General features: G+C 41.5%; 1 protein-coding gene across 13 annotated transcripts in view; it reads left to right on the forward strand.

The window, feature by feature from the left end:
• rerea (arginine-glutamic acid dipeptide (RE) repeats a) overlaps positions 1-27,074 on the forward strand; it is a 145,841-nt gene that overhangs the window by 88,333 nt on the left and 30,434 nt on the right. For 10 of the 13 annotated variants that reach the window (XM_023956535.2, XM_023956539.2, XM_023956540.2 and 7 more), the window contains 7 exons: positions 8,896-9,001; positions 11,456-11,552; positions 12,700-12,804; positions 19,805-19,853; positions 20,471-20,595; positions 22,941-23,040; positions 23,646-23,744. In XM_023956535.2, the coding sequence (XP_023812303.1) occupies positions 8,896-9,001; positions 11,456-11,552; positions 12,700-12,804; positions 19,805-19,853; positions 20,471-20,595; positions 22,941-23,040; positions 23,646-23,744 (681 nt within the window). Of the gene's footprint in view, positions 1-8,895; positions 9,002-11,455; positions 11,553-12,699; positions 12,805-16,691; positions 17,073-19,804; positions 19,854-20,470; positions 20,596-22,940; positions 23,041-23,645; positions 23,745-27,074 lie in introns of those variants that run through there. The other 3 variants (XM_023956543.2, XM_078950721.1, XM_078950722.1) reach the window with 1 other exon arrangement.

Genomic DNA, 27,074 nt, shown 5'->3' on the forward strand with positions numbered 1-27,074 from the left:
ACTGGTCTAAACAAGCAGCACATTTCCCTGCAGCAGCGGGCCAGTCTTGTTATTGCAGCTGTGTTGTCTACAATATACCTCTTGTTGCAGCACAGCAGGGGGCTGCTTTAAGCTTCTGGCCCCCGTGTCTGTCTGGGTAAAAGTGTACACCAGCAATAATCACATTCTTCTCCAGCCTTCATGCTCCCATGTCAGTGAGTGCCCATTTAACTGTATCTGGTGAAATGCCTGCAGCCCATTTAAATCGTCTAACACACATCAGATAGCGTGTTGCATTTGCATCCACGCTGATGTATTGTGGCACACAGAGGCAGGTAATTTGCATGTGATTATTTGCATATTGTACAAGGCAAGCACGCCTGACAGACCACCCACCGCTCAGTGCGAGCAGCATCTGTCTGATACACAGCTTACATGATGTATTTCTGATAGGACCAGTGTCATCAGTGCAGACTGACTGACACGAGAGGTCACCTTCAGACAGAGAGGTGGGGGAGAGACGGGGAACGGGATACTATCAAAGCAGAGGAAGCACAGCCATCACAAACGGTCTGTGGGTTTCTGCCTGCTTTTGCAGTCTGACATTAACATTCGCTGCTTATTTTCTACTATTGAACCTGTCAATCACCACTCCTCTCCCCACTGGGCGTCTGGGTTCAATGTTTGCTAGAAAATCCTAGTGTGTTTTCGTTAGACTATTTCTTCATGTCTTTTGGTGTTTGTTTGTGCTGACCAAATATACATAAAAAACACTTTTCCAACCATCATTACCATTCTGATGTCTTCCAACACCTCCCTGATACACCTCTTCCACAGACTTTCCATTCAGAGGGATAAATGTCTGAGTGTGTGTTTCCGTATCCATTACACACAGGTGTGTCATTGGTTAGTGCTGCCTTAATCAAGCCTTCCATTTCCTGTCTTTGTTTGCAACATTAAGGGCGTCATCAGGATACGGTCACTGATAGCTGTACATGCACAGCCACGACTGGATTAGCTGGCTTAGCGCACGCACAATGGGACACATTCAAACACACACAGGCAAATATTCAGTCATTTTTCACTTTCTGTTAGCATTCCTCCATTTTAGCTATACTGCTGTCGTTGAAACGATGTTTAAAAGCCCTCCATCTGTCCTCCTGTTGTCAAACATAGAAGACATGGTTCACAAAGTAATGTTAAAAAAAAAAAAAAACAGAAAAAAACTTTCGCAATTCTGGCGTTCACAAACACGTTCGTTGGCACATATGCTGACCTCAGTAAGATGGGTGTGAAGTTTCAAAGTAAGACTGAAAGCAGTAATGGCTGCTTTTTCTGCCTTTTACAGCAACCTGAGTAAAGTCTACTGACTGTGCGTGAGAACTGGACTGAGTTACCCCTCCCCCCAACTGTTCCAATCAGGAAGTACCCACTAGCTCCTTTTGGAGCCAAAATCCCATTGACTTCTATTAAGAAAAAACTATATATTACTCATTATATTTGTCAGAATAATCATTCTTGCTCTGCTACCCCTTATTCTAACATGTTCATGCTAATCCTCTTTTTTTCCAACATATTTTTCTGTTGCTCAAGTTATTCAGCTGTCCAGTCAGATGACTCAATAAAAGTAGGTTGTGCCTACCCCCCCCCCCCCCAAGTAGAACATTTAAAACATTTGATTGACAGATACTTCCAAATCTGCTCTCAAGTGTGAAGAGTGGTCTTCCAACCAGCTCACTCCTGATTGACGAGGGTGGTTGCCATAGAAACGTCAACTCAGACCGACTTCGACCAATCACTGCTTACTGACTATTTCTGGTTCCAACATGGCGGCGTCCGTATCGCGAAAAATGAATTTGAACCAGACAATGCTATACTCATGTAAAGTGTCCGTTCTGCATTGACTTGAACAAATCAACTCCAGTTTTTGAAGCTGGATTCTTTTTTGCTAAGATAATGCAGATCTCTGTTACCACTTAGCCTGATTTGAGTTCCTTGGCTGAAACTGTAGTGGAGCAGACGTGTGTTGGAGGCAAAGACAAACATTGTAGTTGGACAGAGCTTAGCAGTTTTATGAAGCGTGGAGGTAACACTGGCGTTCTCAGTCCTCACTTTCTCTCACCCTCTGACATTGTTGTGCTCTACTGAGTATGGTCGCGTTCCTCGTAGCCAGAATTGATGGTCACAGTGTTCTGGATGGTACATCTCTGTTTGGGTGGTCATGTGTGATGCTTGTGACTGTTCTGTGTAAAGAGCCTCTCTTGTTGCTTGAATCCTCCATCAGCCTTTAGCCTCGATGCCTTAATTAGGATCATCTGTGAGTGCCACATGACTACTGTCTAGTTTTTTTTATTCTAATTTCCTGCTGCTAGAATAAAGAGGACCTCATAACGTTCTTAAATCTATTGCTGTTATTAATTTGCCCACAGCCGAATAAGCTGTGCCTCTGACATTTATGAGTGTGCTATTGGTTTGATTAAACAGAGAAGTAGGTTCATTTTAAAGCGGGGATCGTTGCGTTTTTTTAAGAGATGGGAAAACATTGTAACCTATCCTCTCAGTCTGAATTAACTCATTCCTAATCCTATATAGAGCGAGGCTGACAGATGGGTCCAGAGCAGAAGGTGCCAATTTAAAATCCAAACAGGTCAAGCCAAATGGAAGCAGAGAGAGGATGACACCCACGGCACCAAGGTCCTGCCAGCATCGCCTTTGCAGCTGGGACTTACCTCACTCCTCCCTCCCACACTGTTCATTTGTCTCTGCTGCTGGGCAGGGGAGCTGGCTTTGCACCGTTCCTTCTCACAAACACTGTGATCACCATTTGTTGAGTGTTATTATATGTTCCGTAGTGAGGCAGACTTTCGAGACAAACCTTCCTCCAAGCAACTCTGTGTAAAACCCACAAGCTATGAGGCCCGATCTTGTTTCTGCTGGCTCTGACAGTTGGATTTAGAGATCCTTTCTCCTTCCTCTGACGGCAGAGGCCTGGCCTGCCCTGTTCGTTCCTCTGCAGGGTCAGGAGACGAATAGTGGTGCTCATTGGGAAAGGCTGTTATTTGTGTGTATCTCTGTGTGTTCACACAGCATGAAGGCATTACGTTTGAACTCCCTCCTTATTCCCCTATCAGAAATGTTAAAGATTGCATGAACACAGAAAATCCTTTACCTCACCGGCATCAAACGCGCGTGCAGGTTTTAGTATGTGTGCGTTCTGTCGTCCAGATGGAAGTGCTTATTGAGTGCTGGCAGGAATCTCTGGCTCGGTGGAGGCGACTGAATGAAAAACGCGGAAAGAAAGCGGGGCGAAAACCCCTCTCCAATCAAATCTATCATCTTTCTCTGCGTGTGCATGTGGGCTTTTGCTAATGCAAATATGTGTGTGTGATCTCTCAAGCCAGCTCTTCCTGCCTCACCTCTCTAATCTTATCTTGTCAGAGCAGCAGATTAGTCCTCCCAGATCCCATCTTTGCCACAGAATGCCACAATCAGTCTTTTGTTCTTGGTTGTGCTCGCTCTGTCCTTGTGACAAGCAAGGTGAGCATTCCCACACTCTGCCTCGCCCCGGTTCCACGTACAGCCCTCGTGTCAATGTCACACTGCCTTCAACCCGGATCTGCCAGACCCAAGGGCTCCTCTGCCCCCGAAACATTGACAAACGAAGCAGTTTGCTGCTAACCTGGCTGAATTGCTGTACATTCCTTTCTAATGCTGAGCTGCCGCTTTCCTAACCTCTCCCTTTTCCCCTCCCTCATTCTCCACCATCTCCTTTGTACGTTTGAGATCTGCCTCTGATTCCTAACGTCTCCTTTTCACCTCCTAAAGGAAGTCATAGATCCTGGTCTGCGTTGTCCCCAGTGAGAGGAAGTGGGGGGTGGAGTGGGCCACTAACGGGGTTGGCTGAGGAAGAAGAGAGTGTTTAAAAAGCAGAGAAAATAAACAGGGGTTTCCTGTTAACAAGGTGCACTGCTTGGGCTGTCATGTGGGAGCTGGAGGCTCTGGCGGTGTTTAAAGACCAAACTTGGTTTACTTTCACAGAGGAGGAGAGGAAAAGGGCACAGAGTTTGAGAGTCGCAGGTTGTTAATGTTGTTCCCCCACTACCGAACGAGTGGCCACATTTTAAAGACTCCCTCTAATAAATATTTTGTTTTTGGTGTGTTTAACAACATTTTTTCCCTTGATGAAGGACATATATTGAAAATTAAGTTTTTCTTTGTTCAAGTCATGGTGAATCAGGAGCAGACGGGATAATGCTGTTTGAAAAATCTTGTAGTTGTCACATAAAATCTATTATCGGCAGGCCTCAAGCTCCCTGTTCCGCTCCATTCTGATACGTTCCACTTGCAGACAAATAGATCCATGAACGTCTACATTTTGCTCATTACTGTACGGCTGGATAGCTCCAATATTGCTCGCCATGTTTGTTGCACCAGTAATGCTAGGTTGGGGTTGTGAGGGGCTATAAGCCAGCTGGAGTGAGTGTACATAAAGGCATGATGGGAACCGAGTGCAGGCAACTCGGAGGCAAATTTCAAATGAACTACCACTGATCTGCAGAAACTATGTTCTAGGGAACAATGCAGTTTTTTTTATTTTAAATTTTGGTTACCAACAGCATAAACATAATCTAAGGACAACTGAGAACGCTTTTACAACACATCAAAAGGGGTTTGGAATGGGACTTTAACGTTGTTTCCCGACTACCAAGTGAGTGACTACATTATAAAAGGCCGGTGTTAACAGACACGAGAGAAAGTTTGCTGCGGCTGCTGCCCTAAACAGAAATGCGAGAAGCGATCGGTTTCAGCGGCGAAATTCGTTTGACATTGTAAAGTGGCATATTGATTTTATTCTCTTCTTGCTGAGAACAGACTACTAATCCCTCACCCTGTCCTTTTTTTTAAGTGTATACATTCACAGAATACTCCCCTTAAATAACCGCACTGGTACTCTACCCGTCTGTGTGTAGAAGGAAGCCTGCCCTTTGTAGCAGCTCCTGCTTCCAATCCCTGTAGTATTGTGGATGTACACAGGGCCCCCCTTCTCTAGAGTTGACTGCACATGCATGCAGCAACACAAAGCAAGCTGCACAGCTATTATAGACCCAAGGGGCCGGCCACCTTTAACTTGTCAGATACAGATTTAACTGACTCTCCGCCTTTATGCCCTTTCTCTGCTACTTCTCAAGTAGATGAATGCATTGAGCAGTCGGGAGGGAAAAAATAGTGTATTGTTGAGAAATACATTTAAATATTTGCCTCGTATTTTAACCTGTCTGATGCCTCGAGATTTGCCTCAGGCCATTTGGAGGAAAGAGATGGCATTGTGTTCATTCCCAAAACACCACTCTTAGGTTTATATCACCTCATGAATGAAGACGGCTTTGTACCCTGAAGGTTTCAGTAAAGCAGGAGGGCTGGTTGTAATTTTAGGCTCCTTCCAGTCTGAGGATGTAGGTCGGCTTCATTTGGCGAATGTAAAAAGTAGCGATGTAAAGGATTCAGATACGTACCGAAAAATCGATGTAGTTATACGAGTAGCAGCAGTATCAGTTAAAAACCACAGAAATGAACAACATTATGTTGGTGAAAAATGTATCAAATTGATCGGAAAGTAAATGATTGGTTTCTGGGGAATATTGCCGGTTTTTCCTCCTGTTCTGTTTCTACTGTCTTTGCCTTTTTATGTACATGTGATGCAAACAAAAAGATCTCCAATCACAAGCTTGCTTCTCCATTCCAACTGGCTGAAGGTGAACCACATTCAGGGGTGTGCGTTGTGGGCATAAACATGATTTATTTCACAGCACCAAATTAATAGGAAACCCTTTTTGGAAGCACAAAGAACAAAACAGTCTCAAAGATCCAATATGGCAGGTTCTAATGTTAGGAGCCGTCAAGTCCTTTAAGCTATGCTCACACCAGGCATGTGACGCGCATCACATATGATCGTTTAGCATTACGGTGTTCATATTGAACAAGCAGGGAGGGGCTTCTTCTTTTTCTTTTTCTACTGTTAGCTAGCACAAGTTGGACCTAGGTTGACTTTTAATGCACATTTAAATGGCCACATATTTTGTATCTAGAGCCTGAAAATTGTTATAAAAGTTTGGTTTATTTTCACACGGAAAAAAAAAACTATGAGAACGTACATTAAAGCGCGAAACGCGCTTTAATGTACGTTCTCATAGACTTTTTTTTTTTAATTGAAAGTGGTTGCTAATGGCGATGTGAATGTAGCTTCAGACATTTTGTTTTTGATGCTTAATATAAAATGTGCCAGTTAACAAAAAAAAAAACCTTCTCTGTTAAAAAAAATAATTTAGCGCTGTAATTGCCACATTCCTGGACCATGTCTCGAGATGTCTGGAATCTTGTGAGAGGGAAAGACACACAACCCTGATAAAAGTTCATCTGAACTTTAGCGAAAAATCCTTCTTTGTATACAGAAATTCCGACCAAAAGAGGAGAAATAAATTAGATTTGTGGAAGTTGGAGCCTGTCAGTCACACTGTGAATCCAGCGAAGTCTGAATAATAATAGAAGTTGGTAAATGTTTACATCGGGTAGTGATCAGGGGCATGTGCTTGTCAATATGTAGTGGTCAGATTTGTATTAGGAGGACTGTCTTTATACTTGATTTCTGGCTGGTTGCGGTTTATTTTTGAGCAGTACTGCCCCCAAACCAGCATCTGTTGTAACTGTGATGGTTTCAGGCAGCTTGGTTTTGCTCTCAAAGGGGCAACGTGTGAAACCAAACCAAACTACAAGGAGATGTGAAATAGTTTGGCATTCGCCCTGTGGAACTGAGTCAGACAGACTGTCCTGGTGTGAAGGCTCAGTAGTGGTAATGATCTCACCACTTGAACCCTAATTCAACCTCTTCTGACTGCAGTTTTCCTCTTCTCGTCTGGTCTTTAGAAGGCGTCTTTTGGCCTGTCTGCCATGTACACTACCTGGTGTTTAGAGTCCCAGTAAGGGAAGGACAGAGCCGTGTTTGGCCTCTGGCGGGACAAACAAAAATGTTAGACATTATGCGAGGCTCAGTGCTGCTTGGCTTTCCACAGTCTGAATAAAACATCTTTAATCAGTCTACCATCATGCTTCTGGCATGCTCTCTCTGTTATTTTCCTTGTGAGGCTTCGCACAATACAACATTTTCTTTCGTATTTCGTGTGAGCTGTCTATCATTTTTCCATTTTCTCCCCGTTACCTAGTACTTTTTTTCACCCCGCATGTTTATAGAATTGTGATAATTGAAAGCTGTGCTTAACTCCCACTACGTGCTCCATATGTTTCTCTCCTTTTCCCTCCCTCTTTTGCCTGAGAGGACTTAACGCTGCTGTGAGCTTCATCACAGCCAACTGCTTCGGAGCGGCTCCGTGTTGAAGAAGATGGATTGTTGAAGCAACATTTGGTCTCCGCTGTTCCTAGTTTCAAACACTGCAGCCTCATAATGATCTTTTCTAAAAAATCAGTTTGGTTCAGTGAATTTACAGACAGAAAAATCAAATGTTCAGGTGATTTGCTAGTATGAGCGTGAGAGAAACGCTCGTTCTGCTTTGGTGTTCATCTAGAAGGCAAAATAGCACATTAGACAGACAAGTGGTTGGAGTGGGTGAGATGACTGTTGGGAGGGAGGGGGAGGAGCATGATGTCATTGCACACATTTCTTCACACACAGTATGTCTGCTCGGGGGTCCTTGTCTCAGTCCATCAGCAGAGCTCTCCGTTGAGGAGCGTGTGTGGTTGTGTGATGTTGCATGCATGCTCCTGTAATCATCCACAGCACCGAGCGGAGCTGACTGACTGCCTGCCAGCTGTTGTTTAACACATCCAGGCTCCATTCCACACTCACTCACCCCCCAACGCTCTCGTTTGAGTAAAGGGAAGGACTGGGAAATGAAAATAGAAAGCTGGTGTATGGACTGACAAAAAAAAGGTGAAGGGAGGGAGAAGAATGGGAATAGCAGAGGTAGGATTTTGAGTGATTTGCTTGGCTGCGTGTGCTCAGTCTCCTCCCCAGTGACACAACAATGTACTCTTTCAATATCTTTCCCTGTGACCTCATGTTCCTTTATGCACCAAAACATGCACACACACTCTGGAGTCTAAAGAGGAGCAATGTTAAACCGCTCGTCTCCGATTACTGTTGCCTGTTTTCCCTTACACATTCCTCACATGCTCATTTCCTCGTCCTCCACAGATGTTGTCAGGGTGGTGCAGGTGTCTGGTGCAGTGCAGCTGAATCCTTAAAAAATAAAGAGCACACATGTCTGTAGAAGTGAGCCAACTAAGCCGGTCCCTTTAGTGTCCTTTCACACTAGTTAAGTGGTAAATTGGATATGTTAAAATGAGGAAAATAAGTGTTTTCCCCTTTCCATCAGTCAGCTCATTGGTTAAAGTTTTTCCTTGTATTCTCTTTTTGGTTTTCCCAGCTTTGAAATGCCCCGTTCTTACCTCAGTGCTGCCACTCTCTGATCATCTGAAGAACTTCAAGGTTTTTTTGTTTTTTTTTGGACACGCACTTCATTAAAAGACCAGTGGGTGGCAGCAAATAAATCCTTAATTCAAAACCCTCAAAAGAAATGCTGTTCTATGCGTGAATGGGACATGAATACATCATCTGGATCTAACAAAATTAAAGATGAACCTAGAATTTCATTGAGTCTCTTTTTTTTTTTCTTAAACAATGTCTATCCCACTGTTTACTTTATTAAGTCTGTAAATGCCCACAATCCCTTTTTAATTGACTTAATCTCTCTGCAGGGTTTTGGCCTCACTCTGTGAGTCATAAACTGTGCATCTGCACAGCAAAGTAATTGGCAAAAGACCAGTTTGTGACGTCGCAATCAAACAACACAATCCTCATCTTTGTGCGGAAAATTGCTCATACTCTCTGTGTCTGTGTTTCAGAGCAAACGGGACCATCTGCTGATGAATGTGAAATGGTACTACCGCCAGTCAGAGGTGCCCGACTCCGTGTACCAGCACCTGGTGCAGGACCGCAACAACGAAAATGGTGAGAGCGCCCGTCAGCCTTAAACACAAATGTAAAATACAGAAAATGCTCAAGGAAGAAAACACTTTTTTTTCCTGGGAATCACAAATGTATTTATGTCCTCACCAACCTGCCGGGCTCCCCAGGCTGCAGGATGGTTCTGGGAGCTCGCTGTGAATTGCATTTCAAACAGAAATCAGGTGACAGTGTCCCAGGCAGCCGAGCCAATCCCACGGCTTTAACGCTGTTCCCTCGGCAACATTCCCTCAGGCCAGACAGCAGCACTGTCAAGTGTTAATAACCCAGAATGTTGTGTGGCCCTTGAGCATACACATTCCCAGCACTGCCTATCACAGCGGACTTATTAGCCTCTAAGACACAGTCACAGGAACATGAGCGCAGTCAGTGATACTCTGATCATCAATAATCGAGGAGAAACGTTTTTTGGATAGTAGTTTTACAAAATAAAAGTCACTTATTTTTATTTTCATTTGCACGCTTGAGTCGTTCTTTTCGGTTTCTTTATGAAACATGTAGCAGAGACGTGAGAGTATTAGAATTGTAGACACAAAGCTTGAGCTGGTGGCCATTACGTTACAAAGTGCCAGCCATTTGACAGCGAAGACCCCAGTGATGCGTCATAACCTTTATTGAGATCATTTTAATTGACAACGCCCCTCAGGGGAAGGCAGATATTTTTGACTTCATTAAAGTGGCAAAATTCAGACTTATAGACCTGTGCTGGTGTGAATATATGGAGATCTGCTCCTGAGCTGTTCCACCTTTTCCAGACTTTTAATGTTTAGTAACTGAGTAACTAGTGACTGAGTACATTTAAATTCAGTTTAAATTCAGTTTAAAGTCACAAAAAATGTATTTATTAAGGAAAAAACAAATTCTGGTATTCTTTAAAGTTGGTCATATAGAGAAAAAAAAAATTTTTTTTCCGTCTTTAAAATATTTAAAAAATGGCAAATTAAAAAAAAAAGCAAGAGATTTCAAATTGAAGTCTTCTTGGTTTGGATTAGTCTTGGGGGCTGTTTTCAAGTCAGGCTTGATGTTTATCTATGATACTTGTAGTTTATGGGATGCACATTTTGAACATCAGGCCATGTTGCCATTTTTTGTGCGTTTTATTTTTTAATATATGTTGAGGTTAGGATATATATGTGGGTGATATTAAATAAGGTGAAAAGGAGAGCAAGTATGTACAAGCCAAGAATGTCGCCCCCTGCTGTATTTTAGGGGAATGGCACTTGAATACTCTGACATTTGCTTCACCTTGAATCAGAAGCAAACATTCTATTAAAGTTCCAGCTGTGTTTGTTAAGTGTTTCTGAGGTTTCACCTTTGTGAGGAAGAGTGAGGATCAGTAAGTTCATGGACACTTTGCATTGATGCTGCGCTAAATAACAGCAGGCATCATAAAAATGTCAAATGTTCCACACTTTGAAACAGATTTTCAGTTATTGTTGTCAAATATTCAAAACCTTTATATTTTATTGTGTATTTTGACTGGGATGTCTGCAGAGCAAAAAGGTTTTTGGTTTAAATCGGATTCTGTATGTTTTTATGTAGAGTGTGCATGCTCTTACTGTTCTTGTGCATTTTGTTTTTGGTTTCCTACCCAGGTTTTTATTCTCATTACAGCTGCAGTTGGATTTTTATGAAGGGGAGGGCATTACAATTTAATTAACCTCTCATTAGTTTGTTTGTGCAGCAAATGTATGGAGCTTCAGCTCAAATTAGCTGTCACTATTTCCTTCGAATGAAAGGAAAAACCTCGGCCATCGCCTCAAATGGAGACAAATGTTCAGCAATCATTCGATATTTTCCACACTTGATAAAGTGTTGATGGCTTGACTTGATTTTCTGAACTCTTTACAATCAGTGATTAATAAGTTCATAACACATTATATCTAAAGAAAAAGGTTCTAAACTTAGTTTTATTGGAAAGTTGTGAGTACAACAATGCAAATATTACCCAAAGTCTCTCAAGGGAATAATTAATGTTTGGGTTTGATGAATTTTAGTTATTTGCTGTTACTACGTTGAGATGGTTTGTTAATTCAAATTAAATGGAGTAGATCTTTACTTCTACAGCACTGTTCATACACGGTAACACAAAGTTTACTTTTCAAGTTCTATTATAAAAGTTATTTCCGAAAGCTGACGATGCTTCATAACAGACGGTTTTTAAACCACACACAACAAATAAAAGCATCCGTGGAGGAATCCATGAGCCAAAAGCAACTCTCAAAACATTTAGTGCCTTTATTCCCATCTCTGCCTTCCCCTCGATGTCGCTAGAGTTCTTTAGGGTGAAAAATTTGAGTCTGGAAAAGATTAGAAATTGACTGATAGTAAACAAATCTTGCTGGATTCTATATGTGATGTTTTGTTTTCAGGCTTATGGTGGGTCCCAGCTGAAAAGTTTTATTTTGAAAGGTCTCATGCCTGTTTCTCTTCCTGCAGACTCGGGCCGGGAACTGGTCATCACAGACCCAGTGGTGAGGAGTCGAGAACTCTTCATCTCCGACTATGTAGACACTTATCATGCTGCTGCTCTCAGGTAAGCACAAAGGAAGCTTTGTAGCCATGGCTTCACGTGGAGCAAAGACAAATGAGTTATTGTTTTTACACTTAACGTTTGCAACAGGATTCCTTTTAGTTTGACAATAATTATAGACATTTTAACCATCTACTGATCCGTTCTGTTAGACTGTATTTAAAACAAATAATTTACATTTTCTAAAGAAAAAACACTATACTAGTATTTATGAAAACACATTTGTTAAAGGATTTTGTGCTTATGATAGCATTTGAACTTTGTTCCACTGCGATGTACTTGAAGTGACGAAAGGTTTTCTGTAGATATGGAGACGTGCACGTCGTGCCGTTCTCTGTTCCACCTCTGATTAGCATGCTCCTGCTCACACAGACTGTGCAGTGCAGCTGCCTGCACTCCCCTTCTGTTTAATGTCAGGGGAACGCATGCAGGCTCCATCACTCTTCATTCTCTGTCCTCTGTTCTTCCATTCCTAGGTGACTGCCCTTCATCATTTCCTTGTCTTGCCTTTCTCTTTAACCAGAACCATCTGTGAGCGCGCATGTCCTTCACCAATTCCAAGGAAAATTAGCTGCAGTCTCTCCTCCACAGAGCTCCCTTTGATTTGACTTATTCTCCAAGCTTTAGATAAATTGGAGTGAATTCCAGTGGGATGCTGTAATGCTGGAGCTCTCCAAAGATGACTGTCTTTAGCACCCTTTAATCTCTCCAGGAGGAGGAGGAGGAGGATAATGTTCCTTTGTAAGAAAAGCCCAACTCCATATGCCTCTGATGTCTGTAATGTTGATAGAGGCAGCCACCAGGGTGCTGGAAAAAGGAAATGGCATCACAATTTGGCCAGAGCCTCAGTTCCTTCGGCTTCTCGGGAGGCAGTCGTGTCAGGGCGGGTGCGGGGGGGAGGCATACACTTGAATTTATGCCTTGATGTCTGCAGTTTCCGTCTCCCACTTTGGGGTTGCAGCACACAAGCAAGGGTAGACATTTTGAGCAGGCATTTACCATTCCAGTTGCCACAGCCTGATGTCTCACCACAAACATCAGCAGGCCTTGAAAGACGCTGAATATCTGTTGCTGTGTCACTTCCAATAAAAGAGCTGCAAAAAAGAAAAAGCTAGTAGTAGGCTAATCAAGCCTGTCTTTTCTCTTGCAGGGGGAAGTGCAACATTTCCCATTTCTCTGATATTTTTGCTGCCCGGGAGTTCAGAGCTCGCATCGACTCCTTTTTCTATATCCTCGGATACAACCCAGAGACCAGGTATGAAGCTTATTGTCCAGTTACTTATTAGGACGACCCCCTTTTCATATTTCCCTCAAAGTGTCGTAGAAGGAATAAACTAATATCTTTCATCCTTGATTATTATTTTTGGGAAGGTTGTCATGTATCCAGGCGACATCGTCTTGAAGTTGAGTCACGGTTAGGGATGGGTACCAAAACTCATGGTGGTAAAGCGGTACAATATATATATCGCTACCCAAAAGGGTACCTTTAGAAAATAAAAAAGACCCTTGTTTTAGGAAAAAAATGTCTATTTTCTGTCTTGCAAGAAAAATATCTTTTCAATAAAGTTTTTCATTAGCTAAATAATCTTAGTTTTAGGAAGAAATGACTTAGTAACTAGAATTCTTTTCTACAAATAAGAATTCTTGGTAAGACTATTCTTACCCCAGATAGGCCGAAATTCTTTTTTTTAAGAATAAGCGATAAGTGTTGAAATACATGTTTACTTGAGCTTGTGTGAAAATGGAGGTGCAGGAAGAATGGCATAAAGCATCTTAGGCACGTTCGAACACTCTCCTTTACCTTGTCATGCTGCTTTGTCACATTCCAATTTTTTATTTTATTTTTTTAAAAGCACTGGAACTGGATCAAACCCCCCCCATCATTGCATCTGGACTTAGAATCTTCCTCCTTGAAGTGTTTCACCACTCATCAAAGTGCCTTCAAGGAGGAAGATTCTAAGTCCAGATGTCATGACTTAACTTCAAAACAAATTTGAATATTTTTTATGATTAAGCATCACCTTAAAGCAATCATCTGCACTCAACACAGCGGCCTCAGAAATGTGGGTTTTTGACAGAGTTCTTCTCTGGGTGTATCGCTGATTTAATCATTTATACCAAAGACTTTAAAGACCTTTCAGTGTGAAATACAGTGGATGTTTTTTCCTCCCAGTTAAATTAATTGCTGTGACTGTAAAATGAACAAACTCTCAGCAATCTGAGCAAACTCAGAATTGATCAAAATCTGAAAGTTAACCTTTGATGTTTTTTGTCTATTAAGTGTTTTAGACTAAAAAAGAAAACAGTCAAGCATCTATTTGTACAAATGAGGTAATTTAGGCAACATTGTGTTGTTGGCAGAACCTCTTTGACAGATTCTTGCTCTTCTTTAGGACTTGGGTGGATTTTTCCTTAATGTGCCCTCCTTTCTTCCTGCAGTTACATAATCTAATGACACAGTCTGCTCAGTAATGCTAATAATCTCTGGTACACAAAGAGTGATCCTGAGGAAGTGTAATTACAGCGAATGAACTGGGAAAAGCTCTGGGCTTTTCAATTGTTTAGGAATTAAGGGATATTTTATGATCATCTGACACCAACTGCTGTTCTGCAGCATATAAGAGCTTTTTCTTAAGACTTAAGACATTGGAAAAAATTAAACAGCACCGTATGAAAGACCACATTTGAAAGCAGACTTACCATTATATCATCATAATATTGTTGAACACAAACATCCAGTGAATTTAAGAATTTTGTATTTACTGATTCATTTGGGATTCCCTGTGCAGTGACGCAACAGAACAAACCTGGATTTTGCTATTTGACGTTTTTGGACATTATTTATAAAAAGTATACATGTATAGTTTATATTTTGATTTTTGTCCACGTTTTACAAACTTTGCTGTTTTATGATGAAAAATGTGAATTTTATGATTTACCACACATTCCATAGATAGGATGTAACAAGTTAAAGTTTACTTTGTTTTTTTGTTTTATAAGGATGCACAAAAACATTGAAATAATAATATTATTTGTAGAAAATTGCATGAGGAATTTATTGATCTAGTTGGAAAAGATTTCTGCCACTTTGGCTGATTTACCGCAACTAACTGTAAATCTTCAAACAATGTGGACGACAATATTCTCCAACCTCTGAGACAGGTGATGAAATAGTTGTGTGTAAGCTTTGTAAAGCAGCACAGATTTTTTTGAAATATTCATTATTACCTTGAAAAGTAAATACTTTAAACAGGAAAGAGAAATCTTGGGCTTGGGCTGAGTGATAAATAGATTTATCAACAAATATGTATCTGCTGTTTAAGAAGATTTATTTATGGAAAAGTCTGGATTTTTGATTTTCCCAGCCCCCTGCTCTCTCTGACTTCCGTTCTCTGGAGAAAGGTCAGCTCACTCGTCTCTCACAAAGCGAAGACATTAAAATGACTACTAGCAAAGAGAAGCTTGTTCCCAAAAATGAATCGTTCCTTCAGTTCTGTGGAACAGGTTTCGTTTGCCAACTGCAATCGGCACGCTGCAAAATCAGTTTGCTGGCTGATGCGACCAAGAGAGGGAAGACAACGAATGAGTTTGAACTCTGTGGAGTTCAGCAGTAGTGCTGCTCTCCATGCGATGCTGAAGCTAGCGGCAGCTCACAAAACAAATAGGTTTACAAGCATTTTTACAGCTTGCATTCCTTTTGAATTCAGGTCAGATCCCTAAGGAGGAGTTAAAATAAAAAGTTTTTTGTAAAACATTCTGCCATTTGTACATTTTTGTTTAAGAAAGTAAAAGGAGCGAGATTTTGATTTTTAATTAAAAACCAAATTCAAATTTGGTGTGAAAAAATCTGAGGTTTTATTTTAAGGTCCAGCCCTAACTACGCCTTTGGAAGAAAAGGCATCAGTGAAAGCCTTGTTGTCCCTTAAGTTACATTCACACCACCCTGGACAACACATATTCAAGCAGCCACTTCCAATGCAAAGTCTATGTAAATGATGTAGAAGCCCCTCCCTGCTTCTCCAGTGTGAACACCATGGGCTAAAAAAAAACACCAATTTCACTCCCACTAGCTTACAGCCCCTCACACCCCCAACCTAACATTATTGATGCAACAAAATTGGTGAGCAGTATTGAAGCTATCCAGGCGTACAGATTTGATCCAGATGTCAGCTCAGACGAGGAAAACAAAGACGTACGTGGATGTGTTTGTCTGCAAGTGGATGCGTCAGAATGGAGCGGAGCAGGGAGGTTGTGTCCTGTCGATTGTAGTTCCACTGCTACAAGCTTTTTCAAATGGCAATTTTTCATCTGCCAATTTCACACCAACTTAAATAAAGAAATACTCATAAATGCGATTTCTAGGCCTAATTATGTCAATAAATGCCCCCATCATTAGAAAATGCCACAAGAGCAGGTTAAGAACCACAAAACCAAAAAATTCATTGTTATGGGTCTTTAAGGAAAAAATTAAAACACGAACAGAAGCAATAACTAGCATTTCCAAAGCATGACTTTGACAAAAGCAAGCTACTGAGTATGGGTTAGGGTCCAACTCATCATATGGCTAGTAAGATTAGCTTTACAGAACGGAAGGTTGAAATAGATCCATACATTTTCCACAAGATCAACATCTGGACTGATTTGCTGAAGAAAGTACTATAAAACCACCAAATCTACTTTTAACAGATGCCGGGACAAAATGAATCGGCAACAAAAATGTATGCCAGTGACATCTAATGTTATTTACCAGGCACACAACATAATACCATCGAGCATGACTGTTTTATTGATGCTTAAGCTTAATTTTCTTTATACATGTCCTTCATCATGAGAAAAACACGACAAAAACATGTTGAAACACCAGTTATTTTTTATTAAATGATCAAACGTTTATATGGATTCAAGTAGGTGTAATTATTTGTTTTTCCTTTTACTTGAGTACTAATATTTGGAGTAGAATTTTCTGTAATGATCATTTCTCACTGGTGGGAGCCTCAGGTGTGACAGGGACGGTCGCTCTTCAAAGCAGGGGTTGCCCTGGAATGAGGGTTACCCGTTGGGAACCCCCTTCTCCTCCTGCGGGGCCCCTGTGCGTCTCCTCCGCCGTCCTCCCCCCGTCTCCCCTCAGCCTGCTCTGTATGCAGAGCGGGCTGTCTGCAGCCTTACACTTTGACTGTTTATTATGGTGCAGACACCGGAGGAGAGATGAACTCCACGCACCGCGTGCCTGCGCGTCTGCTCCTGCGTGGATGTGCGGCTGTGTGGGGTCGCAGCACATGCTCAGTAGTGTACACAGAGGAAGGAGTCCAGCTTGCGACGCTTTTACGTGCAGGCTGAGGTCACAGCACAAGCTCAGTGAAGCCCTGTCTCTCCGGAGCCGAATGCGCGCTTCTCCATTTTGAGCACCTACAAAAAAAATAGGTGTGTGACCGGAGTTGAAACCCGCGGGTCCTCTTCACGCAGTGTCACCACCCACGCGCAGGTCTCGATGTCAGAAATGGACGATCTGTTCAGCCCTCGGAGGTAGGTGCGCGCTGCGCTCCAGCCGTTTCGCTGGTCGCCGCCTCGTCTGGTTTTTCGGGAGCCGTGCTCCGGCGGTCTGACGGACGGAAACGTGCCGTTCGGGAGGGTGCCGCGCGCGTGGCTGTCAGATTGTGGATGAGTCTGAGGAGGCGGCAGGCTGTGTCGGTGTCCCGTTCACCGCACGTCGTTCCGCTCACGGACTGTCACCGCAGCTCCACGCCGTTTTGTGCTTGTGCTGTGACCGTGCGACAGTACCGCACTACACGACCCGCCGCGTTCTCCTTCCGTCGTTTGCTGGTGCGGGTTCTGCGACTGTGGAGCCAACAGCTTTGCAGCCAGCATCATCATGCTAATCCAAGACCCGCCTGGCTCCATTTTGCCGCTCCTGTTTACTACCGGGGTGTCATGGCGCGCCCAGCACCGCCGCGGAATAATCTACCCTGATCACATTTCTACAAGCTGCTTGTCACCAGACTAATACCTTAAAGTTAAGCGTTTTTCCACTTTACAATTATGTCAGTGTGTCACAGTCTCGCGCCGTGATTGGCTGAAATTGATGGAAGGGGCGGGGTTTTCCTTGATTACATCCACACACGCACTGAAAGTGGAGCAGACGGTCCCTGTGTTTGGGTTTGATAACTGAGCCTGTAATTAGTAGACAGGACTGTGTGTTCATGCAGAATTAAAGAAGAACAAGGACGGGTGTGCATGTATGGTTCCTTATTGCTCATGGCAACAGACTCAATTGTAACTCATAAAGAAAATCAGGAATCCTAATAATCTGGATTTAAATAATTTTCAAACTTACTGGAAAAGAAACATATTCATTTCTTGTCTAATTGGCAAAAAAACATTACGAAAATGACTTTTACTTGTGTCATTTTTTCTCACAACTGTGTTTTTGGTGTTTTTAATATGTTGTGGCCGTCTTGTCATGATGAAAGACATATAAAGAAAACTAACAGTAAAATTGTGTTTCTGAGTATTTCTTCATTCAAATCGCTGTAAATCAGGAGCACATGAAAAAATGTAGCTCGAACAAGCTTGTAGCAGTGACATACAAACTTCAACCGTTGGGCCACAAGCTCCCTGCTCCGCTTTATTCGGATGCATCCACTTGGAGACAAATAGATCCATGAACGTCTTTATTTTCCTATACTGAACTGGCATCTGTCTCAAAACTGTACGCCTGGATAGCAATGCTAGGTTGGGGGAGTGAGGGACTATAAGCTAGTTGGAGAGAGTAAACAGATGAATGATGGGATGTGGGGGTGGGCTTACTCCTCACCAACATTTCTGCACATTTCTAATCAACAACTGCAGCTCTGCAGAAATTATGTCCCACAAAACAACAGTTTAATTTTTTTTTTACCTTGTCTTAAAACAGCATAATCATTAAAAGACGCCTGGGAACACTTTTAAAATAGATCAAAAGATGATCTGAGTGAGACTTTTGAGGCGCTAATTAAACATTGACTTCCCATTTGTTTTATTGGTCGTGTATGACGAAGCATTACACTTTGAAGCACAATTATATATCATGAGTCCCATAAAGAGTTGTTTTTCCTTTGTTTAAAAACAAAAACAAATAAAAGGCCAAATAATGATTTAAAGATCACCAAATTGTTCCAAAAGCCTTCAGGGAGAATCACTGACGCAGTAAAGCCCCATATTTTATTTTGATCGGTACATTTTATAGCTTTGGCATGTCATTATCGGACAACTTCTGAATAGTTTAGTAGCTTCCCTAATCCTGTGAGCCTTTATGAAGAATACTCAGACCTGCTCTGGAGCTGTGATCTATTTTGCTGTAGTCATAATCTCCATCTGGAATTCAATTTTGGATTGCATTTGTCCCTCAATCACTGCCAGCCAGAGATCATTATATTTCAGATTACCCATCCTGTCAGACGGAACACAAAGGAGCTGGTATTTTAAGAAGAGGAAAAGGAGTATTTGCGTCAGACGTGCACAAGTCTCAGGGTTTTTGTGGCTTTAAGGTTTGCAATAAGACCAGAGAGGCTCTCAAGTTTCTCCCAAGCCTCCATGATGGACTGCAAGCTTCTCTGGGTGCAAATCACACTGACAGATTCTGGGCTACCCTGCTCTCGCTTGTATGAAATGCAGAGTTGTTGCCTAGGCAACACAGGGAAGGGCTTTTTCAAAAGGCCCATCTTGTCATTTTCTTTAATCCAGTGCAGCTGGAGAATCAGAACACTATTATTAAATTGCAGTTGCCATGGCTACCAACGTTTGTAGCAGCAGCCTTTTTGCTGAAGCTCTCACCCTGCGTATCCAGAGCCAGCTCCCCCACCTCCATTCATTCCCTTCCTTTTAGGGGATTCAGTTTTATTGCTGCATTCATAATACAAGGCCTGCAAATGTGCTCTGCTCAGCTTGCTGTGCAGTTTATGAGAAGATATCCTCACCAAATCTATCTTTTTAGAACTAAAAAACATAAATACTTATCCCAACTGTGACCTTTATGCCCCAAAATAATCCCAAAGGATGATCATTTACTCTTTATTCTACATTGACATTTGTTTAAATCAAAATGTATTTGACCTTTAATTTTAGACTCATGTGCTTACATCAAATATGGTTACTTTTAACCTTGTTTTTTTGTTCTCTTTTCTCTTTATTTTTTTATAAACTGATTTTTTTCTTCTCTTGCCTTTGCTGAAATATTAATGAGTAAATATATTCTTTCAATCTTTCCTGTGTATTTCCAGGCGGTTAAACAGCACTCAGGGGGAAATCCGAGTCGGGCCCAGTCATCAGGTCAGTTACTGGACAGAAGTTTTCCATGTCAAACCAGGTCTGATCTCACAGCGATCAGAAACACTGACTTTTGGCTTGCAGCATGCCAGTTTTCCTTAGCTGTTGATCAAGTCATGTTAAATGTTTATGCTCAATTTTGTATTGAAGAATTTATGCACATTGCTGCTGGGATAGTTATGCTAAAGTAAAAGCTTTAGCATAACACAAGCTTTATTTTATGGTGAAAGGAAACAATTATATAAAATATGTTTAATGGGTAAAAAAAAAATAACTATAGGTTTGTTACTTTTGGGTAAATTTAATAGCATAAATTAATTATTTGGCTCACAGTTTATAATAATTCTTTCTTTATCATTTAAAACAGCATGCAATATTAATGTATTTAGATTAATTTGTTTTTAACTGAAGTAGTTTAATGAAGCTCTGGTTGGTTAACGGAGTCAGCTGGTAAAATGTTGATTCATTGAGGTTGTAACCTGTCGCTGCTGTCATCCTTCAGCTGCTCAGCTAAAAGTTGATAACAGGAAGTTGAAAGCAATTTTCCCCCCCTTTCAAGCTTGTGTGCTATTTGTAGTGAGAAACCATCTGTCCCTCTCCTTCTCCATGGACAAAATTAGGCCAAACTCCCAGAGCTTCAGCCTTTCCCATCTCCTGGTGGCCATGCAGTGACTGAGAACGAGGAGCTGGTCTGGATGCCAGGAGTCAACGACTGCGACCTTCTCATGTACCTCAGAGCCGCAAGGTGAAGGAGACACACAAATCTACATCGTTGAAGCTGTTGCAATGCATCTAATGTCCTAAAATATTCACAAATAGCTTTACAAAGTAAAAGAATTCATAAGAGTCAAAGTTTGAATGATAATTTATCACCCTTCATTTTATGGGATTCAGACAAAGCAGATATAGAAAAGTATTTCGTTGGACAGTCCCCGACCTTATCTGAATTAATAAAACTGAAGACGAGACATTTCAGCCCCAGCGTCCTAAGTTAACCTTAACAATCCTGCCTCTGAAAGGTTCACAGCAAAATACAGTTAAACACGCTAATTACTGGTTATTATTATTTTTATTTATCATCTTGTTTTACTCTAATCTGTCTTCTGACAATGCTGGAGAAAAAATGATGTTTCTTAAATCAGTCAAACTTGTTTCAGCATGTTTACAAAAGTAAACATTTTTCTGTTCAATAAGGCACCACCAAAAGGATCTGCTTATTTACTGAAGCTGCCTTATCTTTGAATATGGAGTAAGACATCCTTTCCATTTCACTGCAACAGTTTTCCATCCCTCCATATTCTGAACCCGTTTTATCCCTTACGGGGTCACAGGGCAAAGGTGGGGTACATCCTGGACTTGTGAATGAAGTCTAAAATAAAATTAGTTCTTCAATCCAGACATTATTACATAGCAGCTGTTTCAGTTATAAAGATGACTTGGACCAAACAGTGGAGTCTTTAACTGTAATTCCTTTGCGCTCCAACACAAACCTTGAAGAAAAACTAAGCTGTTTTCCTGATATTCCTGCTTTCCAAACTATTGGATCAGATGTTTGTGTTCGTTGTGCTTCCTGATAGTTAACAGCAGCGCAGGAATAGAAGCTGTCACATTAATGCATCATGGGAGTTGTAGTGAAAAGCAGTAGTGCTGATGCCGGACAGACTCGCATCTCTGAGCTTCATGATTTTCTTCACCTTTTTATGCGGTCTGACCCCGGGTCCCGCGGGAAGCTACTAGTGTTGCACGGATTAACCCTGATCCGTTCGGATCACTAGTCCCAGTTCTGCATAGACGTGCCCCCCCCCCCCCCCCCCCCCCCCCCCCCCCCCTGCATTAAAGTCGCTGCTGGACGTTTGTCCAAAAGTGTGTTTGTAAACCCGCCTCTCCTGCCGGAGTGGGAGGAGCTACCATCAAAGGTTTTTCTCGCTCTCCTTATGAAAGATACGGAAGATGTTGAGAGATCCGGCACATTTATTTTGAAGAGCTCCACAAAGGCGTCGGCAGGGTGAAAATCTGAGCCTACTTTGATGAACACAGAGCTGATATTCTGGTGATAAATGTTTTTAGATCAGTGAAAATGAGTAATTTCCTGTGGCACACCTGACCGTCTCTCACGGCACACTCATTAAAAAAAACACTGATCTCACATTTGATTGTTCAGCGATTTGAAGGGGTTCATCCGATTGGTCAAATTGATTTGTTAAACATTGACAGTAAACCTACTCTGACCTTCTCTACACTAACCCAAGTTCGATGCGTCAAATAAAAAAGCATTAACTAGGTATAGCAGTTTTTTTCTTCTTCTCCTGTTAGGAATGATTAGAAACAGAATAGTTAGACCCTCCCTTTTGCATTTTATTAAACTAACTTTTACCTTTGTTTACATTAATGGCTTAACCTCGATTTACTATGTATTATCATCTCAAAATTATATTACACTCCAGACAGAGCACAACCAAGACTATTGTCTCGCAACATTCCTTTAACATCCTCCCTTTTTCATCTTTGTGTGTTCTGGTGTATGCGTTCTGGCAAATGTCTGCAAGAGATCTGACACTTTAGGTGCTCTGACCTTCGAGCATCTAGCCTGCAACAGTCTGTGGGTGTGTTTTTCACACCATGATCCATCGAATGAGGTTCTGAATATGCAAATGCAAGGTATATATGCCAGGCCTTTTGCTGAACCCCGTTGTTCAGACCTTGAATGCACTTTGTTCATCTGTCTGTAACCCTGCGTACAAATCTGTGGTCTTTGTGCGGAGTAAATCTACAAAAGCTAAGTAGCTGTCTCTGAGTCGTTATTCATTATTTCTGTGTGCAAGAAACTGACGGGGTTACGAACTAATACAAATGCAGTCCTTTCTAGAGAATCCAGTTTCTTCACATCTCCAAAACTACAAATAGATTTTACAGTGACGGTGAAGACTTCAATTTTCATAGATTTATTACTTTTTAAGAATCAAAATTGATCATTACTAATATAGTTGGGAAATTATGTGAGTAAATGTTTGAAGCAGATAAATGTTGAAGTGAAATGCTTGTAAAAACATCTTGACCACACCTTAACTCGTGTCACTGACCTGTCCACAGAAGCATGGCTGCCTTTGCGGGGATGTGCGACGGAGGCTCGACTGAAGATGGCTGTCTGGCAGCCTCACGAGATGACACTACATTAAACGCACTTAATACTGTAAGGAACAACACTGAAACACACTGAAGCGTAAAACTATTGTGGAATAAGCTGTTTGAACCGTCTAGAAAGGATCAGGCCTGTAAGGTCAGAAAATTCACTCTGACAAGCCAGCGGTAAAATCCTTCAAAATGAGAAATTTTTCCATCACGTTGCTAATGATTGCAGAGGACTCAAGTGCAAGAAAGAGATTAGAATAATCATAAATAAGTCATTTATATTCCGACTCTATAAACTGCAGAATTAACATAGTGAGCAGTCATTGCCTCTTGACCTTCGTCTCCATTTGCAATTCCAATGAGTGGTGCTTGTTTTCTCCCGAAGGAAATGCTCCAGCATTGATCATTTCCCTCAGCTTATGGTGACATGAAGCTGCAAGCTTTACAGTTAATAACAGCGATATTTTCAGACATGGGTGTCAGACAGTTTTCCTGGAACACTCTTAAGATTGTTACCAGCCAGCTCACTCATGCCTGGATGTTGGAGCTTGATGGTAGACATACAAGATGAACAAACGCTTGGGTTGAATTCTCCCTGGCTTTATTTACATGCTCTGTTTTACACTTTGATGCTCGTGTTTATTCTTTTGTATGATTTGTTCACAGCTTCATGAGAGCAGCTACGATGCAGGCAAAGCTCTGCAGCGCCTGGTGAAGAAGCCGGTACCTAAGCTGATAGAAAAGTGCTGGTCTGAAGATGAAGTGGTAAGAAAACATTCTTTTGATGCAGTGGTTTATCTTGAATGGGATTGAATTAATTTTTTTTTTAATGTGCATGAGCTACAAATTGATATTTTGTTTAAGTTGGTTGGCCGGATTGCTCTCTGTCAGAGCTGGGTTTGTGTCTTTAGAGGGAGCTGTTGAGGAAGAGTTAACTCCGGGCTCTTGGCCCAGCCTCACACTGCACCAGTAAAAACACTCATCGGGTTCCAGCTCCTCTGAGGCTCAAGAGCAGCTGCATCCTGTTTATCACCCACAATATAAATCTTTTTGCATTTTGAAGCCCTGAATAGAGGAAAAGATTGGGGTCTGGTAACGTTGGCCTCCCTTTGAATGTAGTTGTGCATTTCATCACAGCTGCTTGAGGCTCTGAAATCAGAAAATGGCTGATCAAACACAACATGAGTGGAAAAGAGCGAAATGAAAGCAACAGTGTTAAAAAGACCGAGCGCCAGCGCTTTGCCTTTTATGTGTAATACAGCAGGCTGCATATTTGTCAGCCCACTTTTTTTTAAAGATAACACACTGTCTGATCGGATTTGGGTTCTGAAAATCTTTTGCAGCGCTCAGAATCTGCTGAGTTTCTCTTACTTTGAGGCAAAGCATCCATCTGGGCTTTCCTACTCTGCTGTCCAGATGCTGGAATATTTTGTGAGACCTTTTTTTAAGCTATTTGCTTGTGTTCAAAATGAAATGGAAACAGCAGTTTGCCCTGTCATCATGGAGGTTAGTTTCCACAGAGCTAGACCATGACAACCAACAGCAAATCAAGTCAGTCACACCTTTCTATCAATGCATACTTTTTTAGTGCCACAGCAGCAGAGGGAAGAGAGTCCGGTGTGGACGGTCAAGTCCATTTAACCCTTTAAAACCAGAGATGTCTCCGGCGGCACTCCCTCTTAAACTCCCTCTTTGATATACAGTAACTCTTCGACCTTTTAAGTGATTAAATTGATTCGGATTTGGAGAAAAACAGCTTTTTATATCGACGATATGCCACATAGGAACTAATGTAAAGTGCAACGCGCAAAGCGGCTTTTCTTCGCGACAGGATCAGCTGATTTATGTTGATTGCGTAAACAGTTAAAGAGTTACAATAGTAAAAATGTAAACAATGGTGTTAAAGGTTTAATGTTTATCACAGTATTTCACCTCAGACTATAAGGAAATACTACATGAGCTGGATTGACAAACTTAACTCAATGAAAAAAACTTTTAATATTATAAAGATACAAAAGCATCATAAAGAATTATTTGTTCATTTATAATTACAAGAGACGCCACAACTCTCGGTCTAAAACCAAACATCACACCGTCAAACTGAATTGTGGGGAAAGTGAAACGTTACATCCTCACTGCACAGCAGTACATTCAAAGTTTCACAGTGTTGCACTTAATTTCAGAATTCATTATTTATTGTTTTCTTACATTACACCAGACTTAGTACGAGCCAACTGAAAGTTTTTTTTTTTTATTGTTACTTTTTTTTAGGAAATTAAAAAAGGATCTTTTTCCTAATTTTTTGTTTTTGTTGTTGTTTTGTAATATACAAATCATACATTTCAAATCAAAACAAAACCATGATCCATAAATCCACGTTTGAATCAAACTGTGGGGAAGGTGAATGGTTGCATCCCTAATAATTGCATTTATTGTTGTTGTAATTAAAATTTGACATAAGCAAACTAAAAATCTCTGGATGTAGCCTCAAATGCTAAGAAGAGTTTAGCATCTCTCTGGTGTGGATGGGATTTCTGAATGTTTTACAGTAAAGTAAAGCTTCTCTATCACAAAGTAGTGGTAAAACGTTTTTATTGGTGGCATTACAAGACAGCGTTGCCACTAATTTAAGGTTGTGGGTTTAACAAAAAGTCAGTGCGACCTACCAAAGAATCAGTGGAGCATTGACTCAACATCTGGTCAGAAATCAAATTTCACTTGAAAGCCAGAAGACATGTGAGGCCTGAAGAGGCGGGGTGTCTGGTGTGACCTACAAAGAGTCAACCGAGAAAGGGATCATGCTTGCCATCAAAGTGTCAGTTTGATTTGAAGAGTCTTGCAGAAGAATCTTTCCAGTCGTCGTGCATTTTCCTTTAGCACAGTCTTCCGGCCAGTGACTAGTAAATGTGTCTCTCTAGGGCTAGTAAGAAAATAGAGTACCATTAAAGACGTATATTCAGAAGAATTGTCTTGTATTCAGCAGCACATCATATCTCTGCAGTGTGAGATTTTCCCTGGGTTTTTGTGCTGACTAAACACTCTTTTGGCACTTATTGGTTTTGGTGTGTTCTTTCTGTTTGGTGTGTAATTCACACACTGACATCTGATGTCGCTTGCATTCCAGCTGTGCCTCTCCCACTTTAGTTTGAATAATGCAGATTTTTGTTGAAAGTTGCTTAAAAGTCTGTATTTGCATTAAAGACCCACTCAAATCATCTTTTAATCTGTTTTCAAAACATTGCCAGCAGTATTTTGATTATGATTATGCCGTTTTTACCCTAAACTAATGGAAAGAAACTACAGTTTTCTAGGACATAGTTTCTGCAGAGCGGCAGCAGTTGATTAGAAATTCATCTCTGAGTTGAGCATGGAGTAAGCCCGCCACCATTTCCCATCATGCCTTTGTTTACACGCTCTTGCACTAGATTACAGCCCCTCACACCCCCCAACCTAACATTACCGGTGCAACAAAAATGGCGAGCAACTTCAGCGCTATCCAGCCGTACGGTGAAAATTGATGAGAAAATTGAAGACGTACATGGTTGTCGCCTACAAATGGATGCATCAGAAAGAAGCAGAGCTTTTGTAGATCCTACGTCACACCTATAAGCTTTTCCAACAATATTTGTTGTCTGCTCCTGATTTACAGCAATTTAATGAAGAAATACTCACATTTTCTCACCATCACGAGAAATTGCTACAAGAACTTGTTAAAAGCACCAAAAACACAATTTTCATTTTTGGAGTGGGTCTTTAAAGTCTCTGTTCCAGCGTTTGGTAAAGCTGCTCCTGCACAGAGTTTATGCTGCAAATTATGTCCGACAAAATCACTTGCCTGCATGGAAGCAATTTTAGTTTTCAATCAAGCTCATATTAATGTTCTGACATAAGTGCTCAGGAGCTGTCAGGGAGTCTGCCATCCAGCCCACCTGTAGGTGGTGGTTAGTCAGCAGGCAGCCCATGTTCCACACGCGCCTCGGCGTCCACAGACTGGGGAGGCAGCGTCTCCACTCCAGCCAGTCAAGGACACAGCTTGCAGCCTTCTGATCACCACTTGAGAAGGGGTTTCAGCTCATCAGCCTTGAGGGACAGGTG

Source organism: Oryzias latipes, chromosome 7 (genome assembly GCF_053564925.1).
Source record: "Oryzias latipes strain Hd-rR chromosome 7, Olatipes_Hd-rR_3.1".
In the NCBI taxonomy this organism is placed as follows: domain Eukaryota; kingdom Metazoa; phylum Chordata; class Actinopteri; order Beloniformes; family Adrianichthyidae; genus Oryzias; species Oryzias latipes.